The following is a 14,416-nucleotide window of genomic DNA, read 5'->3' on the forward strand; positions in this document are numbered from 1 at the left end:
TTCTCAGAAAGCCCGTGCCCCTTTTTGGGGCCGGGAACCCTTCCCACCCCCTCCCCCGAGCCCAGCCACGCGCCTGGGGGTCCCGTGTCTCGCTCAGCTGGGGAGACCCCGTGGTCCCTGTGCAGCTACAGCCACAGGAGAGCACCCCCGAGCTGGGACGCCCCCCGCGTACCCCAGCTTTTCAGGCAGGGAGGAACCGTACGCGAGCGATAACCTTCCGCCGCTCCCCTCTCCTGCTTTTTAATGCTCCCTTAATTGCGGTGGTGATGGCGGGAGTCCCTTGCAGCCACCCATAAATCAGGACGGCCTCGGCCCGAGATAAGCTCTGATTGCCTTCCTCCCTCCCGGCTCGCCGCCTCCGCGATAAATGGGGCTGCGATGAGGCCGGCGGGGGGAAGGAGAAAGCGAGACGGGCACCTAATCGCATTTGGCGCTTCGCTCCTGCCCTGCTGACGTTTGCCGGCCGCTAACGAGTTTAGCGGGGCTGAGGGAACAAGCGGTTTCAGGAGGACGGCGAGGCGCAGGGCTCTCCGCGGTGCCGGCCGCGGCTGGCGTGGCCTTGGGGTGCCCGGTTTGGGGGTGCCTGGCGGCCTGGGCTGAGCCCCCTGCGTGGGCTGCGGGCCTGGGCAGTGGCACCGGCCGGGGAAGGGCTCCTGAGCCTGGCGCTTGGCCGCCACGTCCCCGTCGTGGGTGCTGATGTCCCTCCCGTGGGTGCTGCCCCAGCACCCTCCCAGCCAAACCCTCTCAGGGACGCGCTGGCAGGACGCCCTGTGTCCGCGGCGGCGGCCGTGTGGCTCAGCCTGCAGCCGTCCCCCGCTGGTGACAGATGGCTGCGCTCTGCAGGCTGCCGGGTGGCATCGACAGCTCAATCGATGGCCGCTGAGGGGGCCTGAAGGGCAGCGTGTGTCCGGCCGGGGCGGGGGACGCCCTGGCTGAGCCCCCCGCGCTCGTGACACGGACGCTGCCCCCCTCAGCTGCCTCCACGTGGGCCCAGGGACGCTGCGCCGTGTCCCCCAGCACCGGCACGTCCCCCCCGGCCCCGCGCGCTGAGGCCTCCCCAGCTCGCCGCGCCTCCCGCCATCGATCGGGCAGCGTCTGGAGCAGCCGCTCGCCGCGGCCCATCCGTCTCCTCTCACCGGGGGCTGTTGGAGCGGGGAGCCCGGCCCCGCGCCGCGCGCAAGCCAAATATTTAACTGCTGCAAATTGGCGGCCGGATCAATGGCGCTGCGGCTGGCGGGGGCTCGTGACGGACGGACGGACGGACGCCCGTCCCCGCTGCACCCCCTCCCCAGCACCCGTCGGGGGGCACCGCCGGGCTGGGGGCGTGCGGTGCGGATGTCCTGGAGCTGGCGCTTCCCCCACCACAGGGCCGTAGGGACAGGGTGACGTCCCCCAGTGGGGACTGTCCCCAAGGGTGGGCTGGGTGGGGGCCTCAATGGTGGGGTGGGGGCCCTGGGACACATGGAGGTGGCACCGCGTGGCACTGGTGTCACTGCGTGGTGCCAGTGTTGCAGGCGTCACTGTCCCCGCGTGGTCCCTGGGGCGTGGCACGGTGTCACTGTCGCTGCGTGGTGGCAGTGTCGCAGGTGTCACCGTCCCCGCGTGGTCCCTGGGGCGTGGCACGGTGTCACTGTCACTGCAGGGCCCCTGGGGCGTCACAGTGTCACCGCGGCTGCACAGTCCCACTCGTGTCGCGCAGTGCTGCCGTGCAGCCTTGCAGTATTGCACAGCGTCACTGTTGCTCCCTGGGGTGTCACATGGTGTCACTGTCACCACGCAGTGCACAGGGTGTCACTGTCACCGCGGGGCCGCCGGCTGCCACGCAGTGTCACTGCAGCTCCCGTGGGTTGTCACACAGAGTCACCATCAGTGCCTGGTGCATGGGGTGTCACATAGTGCTATGTCACCGCATGGCCCACGGGGTGTCACCCAGTGTCACCGTCACTGCCATCCCACAGCGTATCACCCAGTGTCGCTGTCGCTGCGTGGCCCACGGGGTGTCACCCACTGTCACCGTCACCGCATGGCCTAGGGTGTCGCGCACCATCACTGTGCAGGGTACCCCCCAGCGCCACCCCCCGCACGTCCCAGGGGCTGTCACCCAGCGTCCCTGCACACCCCCGGCTGCGGCTCACCCCGTCCCTGCCAGCCGGGGACCCCCTGGGGACACCACCGCAGGTCCCAGCAGCCCAAGCCCCTGCTACACCCGACCCCACGTCCCCCTGGGGGGGGACGCGTCCCCGAGCCCGTCCCCTCTGCCAGCCCGTCCCCGCCGCCGGCTGCTGCCACCAGGCGAGCGGCCATTTCCCATCGCTCCCCCGCCGGCCCCATCAGCCGGGCGCTAATTAAGTAGCCGTGTTGGCAGCCCTTAATTGCCGCGCAGCGGGAGGGTGGCGGGCCCCGCCGCGTCCATAATGAGAGGCAGCGTGACGGGGACAGGACGGGGGGATGTGTCACCCCCGCCCTGTCCCCCCGCCGGCAGCTGGGCTGTCACCGTTGGGCAAGGGATGGTGCCCAGCGTTGGGATGGGACGTGCTGGCACGTCCCCGTCCTCGGGGCCAAGGCTAGCCCAGCCGGCTGGCTAGCCAATCAGCCCACTGCTGGCCAGTCAGCAAACCCCGTGGGTCAACTGGCCAGCCAGCTGGTCAACTGGCCACCCAACCAGCCAGCTAGCCAAACAGGCTGTCCATCAACTGGCCAGAGAGTTAGCCAGCTAGCCAACCAGCCAGCTAGCCAGCTGGCTTGTTGGTCAATTGGCCATCCAACCCTCCAGCTAGCCGAACAACCTGTTGGTCAACCGGCCACCCAGCTGGCCAGCTAACCAACCAGCGTGTTGGTCAACTAGCCATCCAACCATCTAGCTAGCCAAACAGCCTGTTGATCAACTGGCCAGCCAGCCATCTAGCCAACCAGCCAGCCAGGCAATCAACCAGCCAACTGGCCAGCTAGCCAACCAGCCAGCCAGGCAATCAACCAGCCAACTGGCCAGCTAGCTAACCAACCAGCCAGCCAGCCAACCCACCACCTAGCCATCTAGCCAGCCAGGCAACTGGCTAGCCATCTACCAACCAGCCAACCAGCTGGCTGGCTAACCAGCTAGCCACCTGCCAGCTAGCCAATCAGCTACCAAACAAACAGCCAGCCAGCCAACTGGCCAGCTAGCCAACCAACCAGCCAGCCAGCCAACCTACCACCTAGCCATCTAGCCAGCCAGGCAACTGGCTAGCCATCTACCAACCAGCCAGCCAGCCAGCTGACGAGCTAGCTAGCCAAGCAGCCATCTAGTTGGCCTTCAAACCAACCAGCCAGCCAAGCAGCTGGCCAGTCATCAACCTGCCAGCCAGCCAACCAGCCACCTAGCCACGTGGCTAGCCACGTAGCCAACTGGCCAGCTCTCTAGCCAAGTGTGCAACTAGCCAATGAGCCATCCATGTGTCCAACCAGGCAGATAGCCATCTGGCCACCAGCCAACCAGGAGCGCTGCCTGCCCGTGCCTGCCTCACCTCTGTCCCGTGGCGCTGTCCCCACGTGTCCCCACTTGTCCCCGCGCGGCCCGGGCCTTGCGTGGCGTGGGGCCGCTTCCATGTGTCTGCGCCCGCACCGCTCACCTCCCTGCTGCCCCGCTGAGCCCTGACGCGCTCATCACAGCGAGCCGAGACCTGAGCGTTGGCTCCTGCCGGCGCCATCTTCACCTCGGGATCCATCCCTGGTGGCTTCTCCTGCTCCCGCGCTGGTCCGTGCTGGTGCCACATCTCCCCAGGCATCCACAACCTGGGAAACTCCTCATTAATTCCTCCTTTTAATCGCCGCTGCCCCCCGACGAGGTGGCCGTGGGGTCCCTCCTCAGGGATGGAAGCGCTGCAAGTCTGGAGGCTGTGTGGCCAGGGGTGGCGCGTGTCCTCTCCGGGGAGCAGGGGGCAGCCTGGGCAGGGCTCCCGGCCTGGTCCCCCCGCCCCGCTCCTGGAGGGGGCTGGTGGACGAACGGATGCGTGGATGGATGGACAAACGGATGCTTGGATGGATGGATGGATGCAAGGACATGAGGATGGATGCACAGATGGATGGACGGATGGATGGATGGATGGATGGACAAACAGACACATGGCTGGATGAATGGATGCATGAACACGTGGGGATGGATGGATGGATGGATGGATGGATGGATGGGTGGATGGATGGATGGACTGACGGATGAACAGACACACGGATGCATGGGTGCAAGGACATGAGGATGGATGGATACATGGATACATGGATGGACAAACAGACACATGGCTGGATGCACGGGTGCAAGGACATGAGGATGGATGGATGGATGGATGGATGGATGGATGGATGGATGGATGGACGGACGTGTGGGCGGATGGATGCGTAGATAGATGGATGTGAAGATGGATGGAAGCACGGACGGGTGGATGCATGGACGGGGGGATGGAAGCACGGACGGGTGGATGCATGGACGGGGGGATGGAAGCACGGACGGGTAGAAGGAGCAATGTGCAGATGACTGCATGGATGGATGGAGGGATGGAAAGAGGGATGGATGGAGGATGGATGGATTCCACCAAGGTGGTGGGAACCCGCAGAAGAAGCCGCAGGTGGGAGCTCAGGAGACCCGGCCCCTTCCCAGCTCTGCCCCAGCCTCTGCAGCCCCGGCCGCCATCGCCCCGGGGTGCCCTGCGCGCCCCGGCCGGGGGCCAAGGCCTAGTCCTGCCCTCGGCGCCCCCAGCTGAGTGTCCCCCTCCCGGGGACACAGCGTGGTTTGGGGGACAGCATCCAAACCCCTCAGGGACAGCTTGCGCGCGCCAGCTCCCTCCCCAACCTCGTCAGCGGGGGCCGACGCCGGGGTCGTGAGTTATTTCTGCCTCCGAGTCCTAATTACTGCTGAGCCGCCAGCGCCGCCCACCCGCGCTAACCCACGGCGGCGGGTGCCACAGTGCCACGGTGCCACGCGGGCGCAGGGTCTGTGTCCCCCCCGGCCACGCACGGTCCCTACGGGCAGCATCTGGAGCGCAGCTGTGGCAGCGGCTCCCGCCCAGCCACAGCACCAGGAGGGGAAACTGAGGCACGGCGCAGCACCGACCGCCACCAACGCCCCCGTCCCGACCCGGCCGCCCTCGCCCTTCCCCAAATCCTCTGTAACGAGCTCCCCAGTGGGCGAGGGGGCTACGGCCACCCCCCGGCCGAACCTGTGCCCCCCGAGCATCGATCAGCCCCCCCCCCCCCCCCCCCGGCCACCCGCGTCCCCTCGGCGTCGCCCACCCGCCTCCCCACGTCATGCTGCCAAAGCAAACAGCCGTGGGCTCGGCCGCGCATCGATTCTGCGGGAGCTGCTGTTTGCTTAACCTTTGCAGAGGAACGGCAGCGGCTGGCGTCGAGCGGAGCCGCCGCCGCAGCCGCCGCCGCAACCACTGCAGCCACCGCTGCCACCGCAGCCACCGCAGCCACCGCTGCCGCTGCTGTCGCCTCCCGGCTTTGTCCCTTTTCCCCTCCTGCGCTCCCAAACGTGGCCCTTCGCGCGCTGCCGCTCAGTTGCTCGTCCCCGGGTGGATGGAGGCGGCTCGGGGGCTGCGTGGCTCCCCCTCCCCAGACAGGGGTTGGGGACAGGGACAGGGACAGGGAGCACCCCGGGGTCTCCAGCAGGGTCACCCGGGCTGTTGCCCCCATCCGTAGGGTGCTGCCGCCCCAGGGTGGTGTTGAGGCCATCCCGGCTCTGCAACCAGGCTGTAGGGACGTGGCCTGGGGACGCGGTGGCCATGCCATGGGGACACAGTGGCCTGGGGATGTGGTGGCCATGCCATGGGGACATGGTGGCCTGTGGTGGTGAGGTAGCCTGGGATGGGGACCTGGTGGCCCAGGGTGGTGAGGTGGCCCAGGGTGGTGGCTATGACATGGGGACACAGTGATGTGTGGTAGCGAGGTGACCTGCAATGGGGATGTGGTGGCCGTGCCATGGACATGTGGTGGCCCGTGGTAGTGAGGTGGCCTGCGGTGGTGGCTGTGCCATGGACATGTGGTGGCCCGTGGTGGTGAGGTGCCTGGGGTGGTGGCCATGCCATGGGGACACGATGGCCTGTGGCAATGAGGAGACCCGGGGCTGTGGCCGCCCCACGAGGACGCGGCGCTGGGCCAGGCCCAGGATGTCCCCTGCCCCTCCAGGTGAGACGAGTGCCCTGATGCAACCAGGACGCGCCCGTGTCCCCTCCACGGCCCCGCCACGGCTGCCCCGTCCCCACACAGAGCCCCCTGCCCACCCGGGCCACCGCAGCACCGCGCCGGCGGGTGACTCACGCAGCCCGTGACCTCGGCGAGGCGTATTTTTAGGCGCTCGTTAAAAAAGAAAGATAACGAAGGGGGACACGCACGCACACACACACCAACGAGGGAGAAAAGCACCAGGGAAGGAGCCGGTGACACGACGGTGACAGCCTGGGGGCGGACACGGGGCTGGCAGCACCCCCACCCCAAAACGCTCTGCCCCCCCCCGCTCAGCGCCCAGCAATAATTGCCTCCTTAAAGGCGGCTAATTGATTTTCGCACGCTGATTAAATTAAAGGCTCTGCGGGAGCTGGGGGGGACACGGGGGCGATCGATGGGCTGCCAAGTGTCCCCTTCGTCCCCCCTCTTTGGGGCTGGGGGGCCGCGGTCTGTCCCCCGTGTGTCCCCCGGGGTTTGGGGACACCGCACGGGCGTGGCACTGGGTGGGGACGGGGGTTTTGGGAGGGGGGGTGTGTGACAATGACCCCACGGCCCCCATGGGTGCCACTGGGGTTGATGCCACCTCGGCGGCGTAACCTGAGGCCACCGAACCGCCACAGCGGGCGGCACCGGCAGCGGCCCCCGGGCTGCTCTACGCCCGTGTCCCCCCCGGCCCCGCGTCCTTCGCTCACCCCGGCGCTGGCGGCGGCTGTCGCTTGCCATCGCGTCCCGCGTCCCCGCCGAGGGTGACGGAGATGGCAGGCGACGGAGCGGGCGCAGCCGCGTGGCCCCGTGTCGCGAGCCCGCCGGCGCTCAGCCCCCGGGGACGGCTCTGTCGCGTGGCTGTCCCCCCCCGGCGCGGCCCAGCCGTCCCCGCGCTGGCACCCGTGGGGGTGCCCCGTTGTCACCGCGGCCTTTGCACCCTGTCCCGTGACCCCGTGGCCGGCCCCAGTGGGTGCTCCGGGATGTCACCCGGGGCCGTCCCCAAGCGCGGGTCCCCTGAGACCCCGACCGCCGTGGAGGGGAAACTGAGGCAGGGAGGAGGGAAGGGCGCCGGGGAGGCCCTGGGGACCCTCCCCCGTGGGAGGCGACGGCTCCCGGGGTGTCCCCAGCTCTGGGGACGTGGCCACCAGCTCCGGGGCACGGGAAGGGTCCCCGGGGGGCGGGGGGGCCCCACGCAGGGCCCGGGGGTCACGGGTGGGGCGGGCGGCACCGCGGCCCGCAGGGATGGGCGTGGCGGGGGCGCGGCAGCAGCGGGGTGGGCGTGGCGAGGGGGGCGTGCCGGTGGGCGTGCCAGGGAGGGGGTGGGCGTGGAGCTGGGCGTGGTCTGGGCGCGTGGGCGTGGCCTGGGCGGGCGCGGGGCGCACCGGAGCCAGCGGAGCGCAGCGGAGCGGAGCGGCCACCGCCGCCGCCGCCGCCCCGGGCCCCCCCGCCCGCCGCCGCCGCCGCCGCCGCCCTGCTCCCCCCCGCCGGCACCATTCCCACCCCCGGGCGACAGCGCGCCCCGGCCGGGCGGCGGCTCAGCCTGGGCCGGAAAACTTTACTGGCGGCAGCGGCGGGGGTGGTGATGGTGCTGGTGCTGGTGGTGCTCATCCCGGTGCTGGTGAGCTCCGCCGGTACCGACGGCCGGTACGAGATGCTGGGGACCTGCCGTATGGTCTGCGAGCCCTACGGCCCCGCCGCTGCCGCCCCCGCGCCGCAACCGGCCGAACGCGGCCCCCTCTCGCCGCCCTCCACCCTGGTGCAAGGTCCCCAAGGCAAACCGGGGCGACCGGGGAAACCGGGACCACCGGGACCGCCGGGAGAACCGGGGCCGCCGGGACCAGCGGGGGCACGGGGTGAAGTGGGACGACCGGGACCCCCGGGCTTACCGGGCCCGGGGGCTACGGGTGCGGTGAGCGCGGCTACCTACAGCACGGTGCCGCGCGTCGCCTTCTACGCCGGCCTCAAGAATCCCCACGAGGGCTACGAGGTCCTCAAGTTCGACGACGTGGTCACCAACCTGGGCAACAGCTACGACGCCGCCTCCGGCAAGTTCACCTGCGCCATCCCCGGCACCTACTTCTTCACCTACCACGTCCTCATGCGCGGCGGCGACGGCACCAGCATGTGGGCCGACCTCTGCAAGAACGGGCAGGTAAGGGCTGGCCTGCCTGGGCCACCGGCCCTGCCGCGGGGACGGGGGCTGCCGCTGCCCCCCGGGCACCCGAGAAGGGCTCTGGGTGCTTCCCCGAGGTGCCCCGGCCTCAGAGCTGCACCCCCAGGGTGCTCCATCCTTTTTCCCGGGGGTGCTGATGGGCTCTGGGTGCTTCCCCAGGGTGCCCCATCCTTCTCCCGGCCTCGGAGGTGCCCTTCCCGGGGTGCCCCGTCCTTCCCTGGGTCCCGAGGTGCCCCCCCGGGGTGCCCCGTCCTTCTCCCCGTGGCGGTGACGGGCTCTGGGTGCGTCCCTGGGGTGCCCCATCCCTCTCCCGGCCGCAGAGATGCACCCCCAGGACGCTCTGGCCCTCTCCCGTTGGCAATGGGGAGCTCTGGGTGCGTCCCCAGGGTGCCACATCCTTCTCCTGGCCGTGGAGATGCACCCTCGGGGCGCCCTGTCCTGCTCCCAGTGCCATGGTGGGCTCCGGGTGCACCCCCGGGGTGCCCCATCCTGCTCCCAGTGCCATGGTGGGCTCCGGGTGCACCCCCAGGGTGCCCTGTCCTGCTCCCAGCCCCGGAGATGCGCACCCAGGGCACCCTGTCCTTCTCCCAGTGGCAGCGGTGGGCTCCGGGTGCGTCCCCAGGGCCCCCCGTCCTCCTCCAGCCCCGCAGATGCTCCCCGGGGCGCCCTGTCCCTCTCCCAGCACTGGGGACACGCTCTGCCACCCATGCTGCCCCGATGCGTCTCCAAGGGTCCCCTCGGTCCCTTCCTTGGCTCCGGAGGCATGCCCCGCCGTGCCTTCGGGGTGCCTCAGGGTGTCCCCGCTGTGTCCCCGGGGTGCCCTGCCCTCCGCGGCCACGCCATAGTCCCCGCTGGGGCTCCCCGGGGGACACAGGGCTCCTCCGCAGGGGACAGTGCCTGCGGTGGCCTGGAGGGGGGCAGCGCCTGTCCCGCTTTTGGGGTGCTGCACCCCCAGCCCGGAGCCGGCTCTGCCGCTGCTGTGGCAGGAGAGACGTCCCCATCCCCGGCGGGGCTGCGTGGGGACACCCCGGGGGGACACCCCGAGGCTGGCTCTGTCCTTGCCCCCCCCCCCCGCTCCAGCAGCACCCCCGGTCCCATCCCTCTGAAAATCCCCCCGATCCCAAGGCGCAGCCTCCTCATCCCCGCGGTTTGCAGGCGATGCCCGAAACGCTGCCCCTTTCCCACGCCGCGTCCCCCCTGGGCCACGACTCGAGGCGCAAGAGGTGGCCGCGACCACCGAAATGTCACCCCGGCTCAATTCCCTTGGGTGTCACCGCAGCCGGCATCCTCGCCGGGATTCATCCCACCCCGCTCCCGCTTCCCAGCATTTTCTCCCGGGATCAAGCCCCGCGGCACAGCCCCGTCCCGAGGATGCGCGACACCGAATTAACCCCAAACTGAGTTATCAACCCAAAAAAAAGCCGGGGGCGCGGCGGGGGAAGCAGGAGCCGTGGCATGGCCACCGTGCTTCACCCCTCGGCTCCGAAAACCTCCGAGCCAGGAGCGCAGCGGGGGCAGGAACCGCTCGGCATTTTTTCTCCATCCAAACAGTTTAATTTTTCTTTTATTGGGGTTTTTTTGCCTCCCCCCCCCACCTCCAGCCCCAAATTTTGGGGGTCCCGGTGACGCTTGTCACCGCCGGCTGTTTCTCCTAAGCAGCATCCGTGTAACTCCGGACTGAGCATCCCCCCAAAATCCACCTCACCCCTTTTTTCTTCCCCCAAAATCCCACCCCCAAAATATTTTTGGGGACCCCCCCAAACCTTCCCGCCCCCCGCCGAGCTCCGACCCCCCCCAGCTCGGTGGGGGATCGACGCACCCGGGCGCTACCGGATGAATTTCCAGAAGCTACGGAGCCCCTCGTCGAGAGGAACTGCGCTCGGTCGGGCGCGCGATGCGGCTTAATTAACCGGTTGTTAATTACTAACGAGGTATTGCCGCTCCGATATTTATAAAGAAGCGGCTGGGGAGGCGGGGGAGCGCTTTGGCGGGCTGGCACCGGCGGGAGAGTTTAAAAAAGGGACCCTAAAAATGCCCCAAATAATTAAAAAATGGGGTTAATTAGGGGTTTGTTGCCAAAAATACCCCATTCCCGGCGAGGCTGGGGGGCTCCGGGGGTGCCGGGGGAGTTTCCCGGTGGATAAGGGTCGATCTTGGCATCCTCTGAGGGAATTATAACTTGGGGGGTCCCCTCTGACCCCCACTTTCCTTCGGGCGCTGCCGGTTTCGGGCGCAGCCCATCACCCCTGCGTCGGGGCTGGAGTTAATGAGAGCCAGGGGAGCCCCGGTGCTGGGCGGGAGCCGCTCCTGGGGGTTAATTAGCATTAATTAGTCTTATTTGTATTAGCCCCTAGAGGAGAAGATGCTGGATGGACGGACGGACGGACGGCGGGGTTTGGAGCCGGGTGGTTTTGGGGTCCTCGTGTCGCTGAAGGGCTCGGGGGGGTCCCAGCCCTGTGGGGGGTGGCGTGGGGACGGTCCCCAAGGGGCCCTGTCTGCAGGGACACGGGTGCACTGGGGGGTGCTGGGGGACACCCGCTGCCGTGCCCGAGCAGCCTGGGGGGCACCCGCCACTGCGCTTGGGGGTCCTGGGCCGCGGTGGCCCGCGGCACGTGGGGCACACGGTGTCCCCAAGGCACCGAGTGTCACCGCGAGTGGCTCAGCCCAGACGTGGCAGCGCCCCGCTGCCCCCCGTCCCCCCGACAGCCCGGAGCCCTTGGGTGCAGCCGGCCACGTTGGGGACCATCCCTGTCCCACAGTGTCCCCGGGGCTGGTGGCACCACCCCAGCGTTGTCACCGGGGTCGGTGACAGCGGCTGCAGCAGACCCAGTTGCCGGGGCCGGGGGCCGTGTCCCCCCCATGGTTCCCTGCTCCGGGGGCTGCGCCTGGCCATGGCCTGGGGAAACTGAGGCACAGAGCAGGACAAGGGGAATGAGGCCATCGCGGGGGGGACGTGGTAGCAGCCCCCACCTCCTCTGCCGCCGCGGTGCCGGGAGCGGCTCAGCCCGGCCCTGGCGCTGTCATTTATCTTCCCTGGTTAGCGCGAAGGGCTGGCGGGCGCGAGGTGACGAGGCGGCTCCTTAACGAGGGAAGACGGATGGCACCGGGTGGCTCTGGCTGCAGCCAGGAGGGATGATGGCGGCAGAGCCCGGCGCCAAACGGCTTCTCCTGGTTCTCCTTCCCCCTTGCTTCTTCCCCCCCTCCTCTTCCTCGGCATGACCCCAGTTGAGGCAGCATCCCCCGGAGACTGGGGTGCTGTGACCGACTGAGATTCACCATGTCCCCCCCCAGGGATGGGGACCCTCGTGGCAGCTGGGTAGACAGAGGGTGACTTTTAACGGGGTGACAGTGTTGGTGACGGCACAAGGGATATGGCTGCATGGGTGAGAGCAAGCCCTATGGGACCAGCTGCTGGGCCATCAGTAGGTTCCAGAGTTAACGGCTTCTGGCTGGTGGGTTACCACGACAGCACAGGCTGCCTGTGGAGTCGGGGAGACGCCGCTGCGATTCCCGAGGAGAAGAGGACCCCCAGGACCCCTGCCCCAGGGGTAGAGGACAGGAATCCATGGGGACACCCCTCCTTCCCCCGCCAGCTCTGGGACCTGCAGCCGCTTGGCGGTGCTCACCCAATTAAGAGCCTACTCTCATGGGTTATAATTAGGAGCGTCTTCTCCCCGCTACATCGCTTTTGCATTTCACTTGGGATTTTACCTGCCGGCTTGTCACTGTCACCCAGCACCGCGCGATCTCCCTGCAAGGCGCCGGTGTAGATTTGATTACCCAAATAATTCTGCAGCGGCAGCGGGCTCCAGCCACGGAGCTTCTTTGCCAGGTGGTTACGGCACCTCCGGCTCTGCCGGCACCTCCTGGCCTTGTCCTCCGGCACCGAGGAAATATTTATCAGCGGGTTGGTATCCGGGTGAGCAGCAATGGTTGTTTTTTGGGGGATTTGAGCTCAGCCGGCTCAGCCCTGGCCACACACTCGTGGTCCCCATGAAGCTCGTGGGAAGATGCGCGGGGATGTGGCAGGTTCATCGTGTCGGTTCAGGGCTGGGCTGGGAGACGTGGTCCCGTGTCCAAGCCGTGGTCCTGCATCTGAATCGAGAGACAGGGTCGTGTGTCTGAGCCGTGGTCCTGAATCCAGAGCCAGGGTCCTGTGTCCGAGCCGTGGTCCAACATCCTAATCGGGAGCCAGGGTCCTGTGTCTGAGCCGTGGTCCTGCATCCAAATCCAGAGCCAGGGTCCTGTGTCCAAGCCGTTGTCCTGCATCCGAATCCAGAGCCAGGGTCCTGTGTCCAAGCCAGGGTCTTGCATCCGAATCCGGAGCCAGGGTCCTGTGTCTGAGCCATGGTCCCAAATCCGGAGCCAGGGTCCTGTGTCTGAGCTATGGTCCCACATCTGAATCCAGAGATGAGGTCCCATATCTGAGCCGTGGTCCTGCATCTGAACCCAGAGTCGGGGTCCCATGTTGGAGCTGTGGTCCCACATCCGAATCTGGAGATGGGGTCCTGTGTCTGAGCTGTGGGCCCGTGTCTGAATCTGGAGCTGTGGTTCCACGTCCGTGCCACGGTCCCACATGCGAACCCGGAGCTGTGGTCTCGTGTCTGAGCCATGGTCCAGCATCTGAACCCAGAGCCGTGGTCCCACATCCAAACTGTCGTCCCACGCCTGAGCCTGCCGACTCAGGGAGGGGCTCTGGGCGATGCTCGGAGAAGCCACCTCCATCCGGGACCTGTTCACCCACGGGTGGGGATCCAGGGCACCCCACACTACCCCGGAGCTGGTGGGTGGTCTCCCTGGCTGTGGGTAAACTGGGACGCTGGGTATCCCATGGGATCCGAGGGCTGAGCTGTCCCCTGAGCCGGGTAACACGGGTGTCCCCTGTGCAGGTGCGGGCCAGCGCCATCGCACAGGATGCCGACCAGAACTACGACTACGCCAGCAACAGCGTCATCCTGCACCTGGACGCGGGGGACGAGGTCTTCATCAAGCTGGACGGGGGCAAAGCCCACGGCGGCAACAACAACAAGTACAGCACCTTCTCCGGCTTCATCATCTACTCGGACTGAGCCTGGACCCACGGCATCGCCCCATGGCCCTCCAGCCCCACAGCATCCCCCAGTGACCGCCCAGCCCCACGGCACCCCCCTGCTGCCATCCAGCCCCACGGCACCCCCCCACTGCTGTCCTGCCCTATAGCCTCCCCTTGCTACCACCCAGCCCCACGACGTCCTTCTGCAGTGGTCCAGCCCCACAGCATCCCCCCACGGTGCCCCAGGCCGTCTACGGTGCCCCAAACCCCCCCTTTCCCATTAGCTCACCCCACAGCTGCTAATTCGGGGCTGGGGGGCCGCAGGGGGCTGGGGTCCCCCCCACGCTGCCCCACTGCACCCCCGTCCCCTGGCTGCGTGCCCCGCTTGGCCCCACGGCGTCCTGCTCCCCGCTGCCTCCCCCCAGCCGGGGCGATGCCGGGGGTCCCCGCCGGCGTGTATATATGTACAGGATGCGCAGATGTCAATATGGGTGCCCCCCGCCTCGTCCCCGGCCGGCCCCGTGCTGGGGGGCTGTGTGGGGAGGGGGGAACTGCCCTTGCTGCCCGACCCCGGGGCGATTCCATGGTAAAGCAGAGCTGTGACCTCTCCCCGTCTGCTGTTTGTGTCCCCACGGGGGGCAGAGCCGGTGTCCCCCACTCTGGGGACGGGGTCCTCCTGCCACCCCCCTGCCAACCCACCCCACTTGGCTTCCCGAATCGGCCCAGCTGGGGGTTCCAGGAGGGGCTCACCTGTCCCCGAGCACTGCTGTCCCCTCTGCCACCTCCAGCGGGGACACTGGGGGTGCCACCACCGCCGTGTCTCTGTCCCCAGAGCCCAGGTGTCCCCACGGCGGGGTGTCCCTTCAGGGACGTGGCGTCCTCACTGCATGGGGGGGAGACACAGTAAGGCCATGCAGAGCCATGGGGACCCTCTGGCACGTCCGCCCGCCACCGCTGCCTCGGCACCAGCAGGACGTGGCCCAATTAGAGGTGACAGCAGGCGCCTGGGGCCACTGGCCGCCTCCTGA

At 68.2% G+C, this 14,416-nt stretch overlaps 1 protein-coding gene and 1 pseudogene across 1 annotated transcript; one reads left to right on the forward strand and one right to left on the reverse strand.

Moving 5' to 3' along the window:
- Positions 1-1,655: 1,655 nt before the first annotated feature.
- On the reverse strand, positions 1,656-5,206 carry LOC148054295 (uncharacterized; annotated as a pseudogene).
- A 2,486-nt stretch (positions 5,207-7,692) lies between these two features.
- On the forward strand, positions 7,693-13,984 carry C1QL1 (complement C1q like 1). The gene is made up of 2 exons (XM_009472118.2): positions 7,693-8,335; positions 13,246-13,984. Exons 1-2 carry the CDS (start codon positions 7,766-7,768, stop codon positions 13,423-13,425), a joined length of 750 nt encoding a protein of 249 aa, XP_009470393.2. The 5' UTR covers positions 7,693-7,765; the 3' UTR covers positions 13,426-13,984.
- Positions 13,985-14,416: the final 432 nt, after the last annotated feature.

This window comes from Nipponia nippon, unplaced genomic scaffold, assembly GCF_047370975.1.
Source record: "Nipponia nippon isolate SJK-2023a ecotype South Korea unplaced genomic scaffold, ASM4737097v1 scaffold_32, whole genome shotgun sequence".
Lineage (NCBI taxonomy): Eukaryota > Metazoa > Chordata > Aves > Pelecaniformes > Threskiornithidae > Nipponia > Nipponia nippon.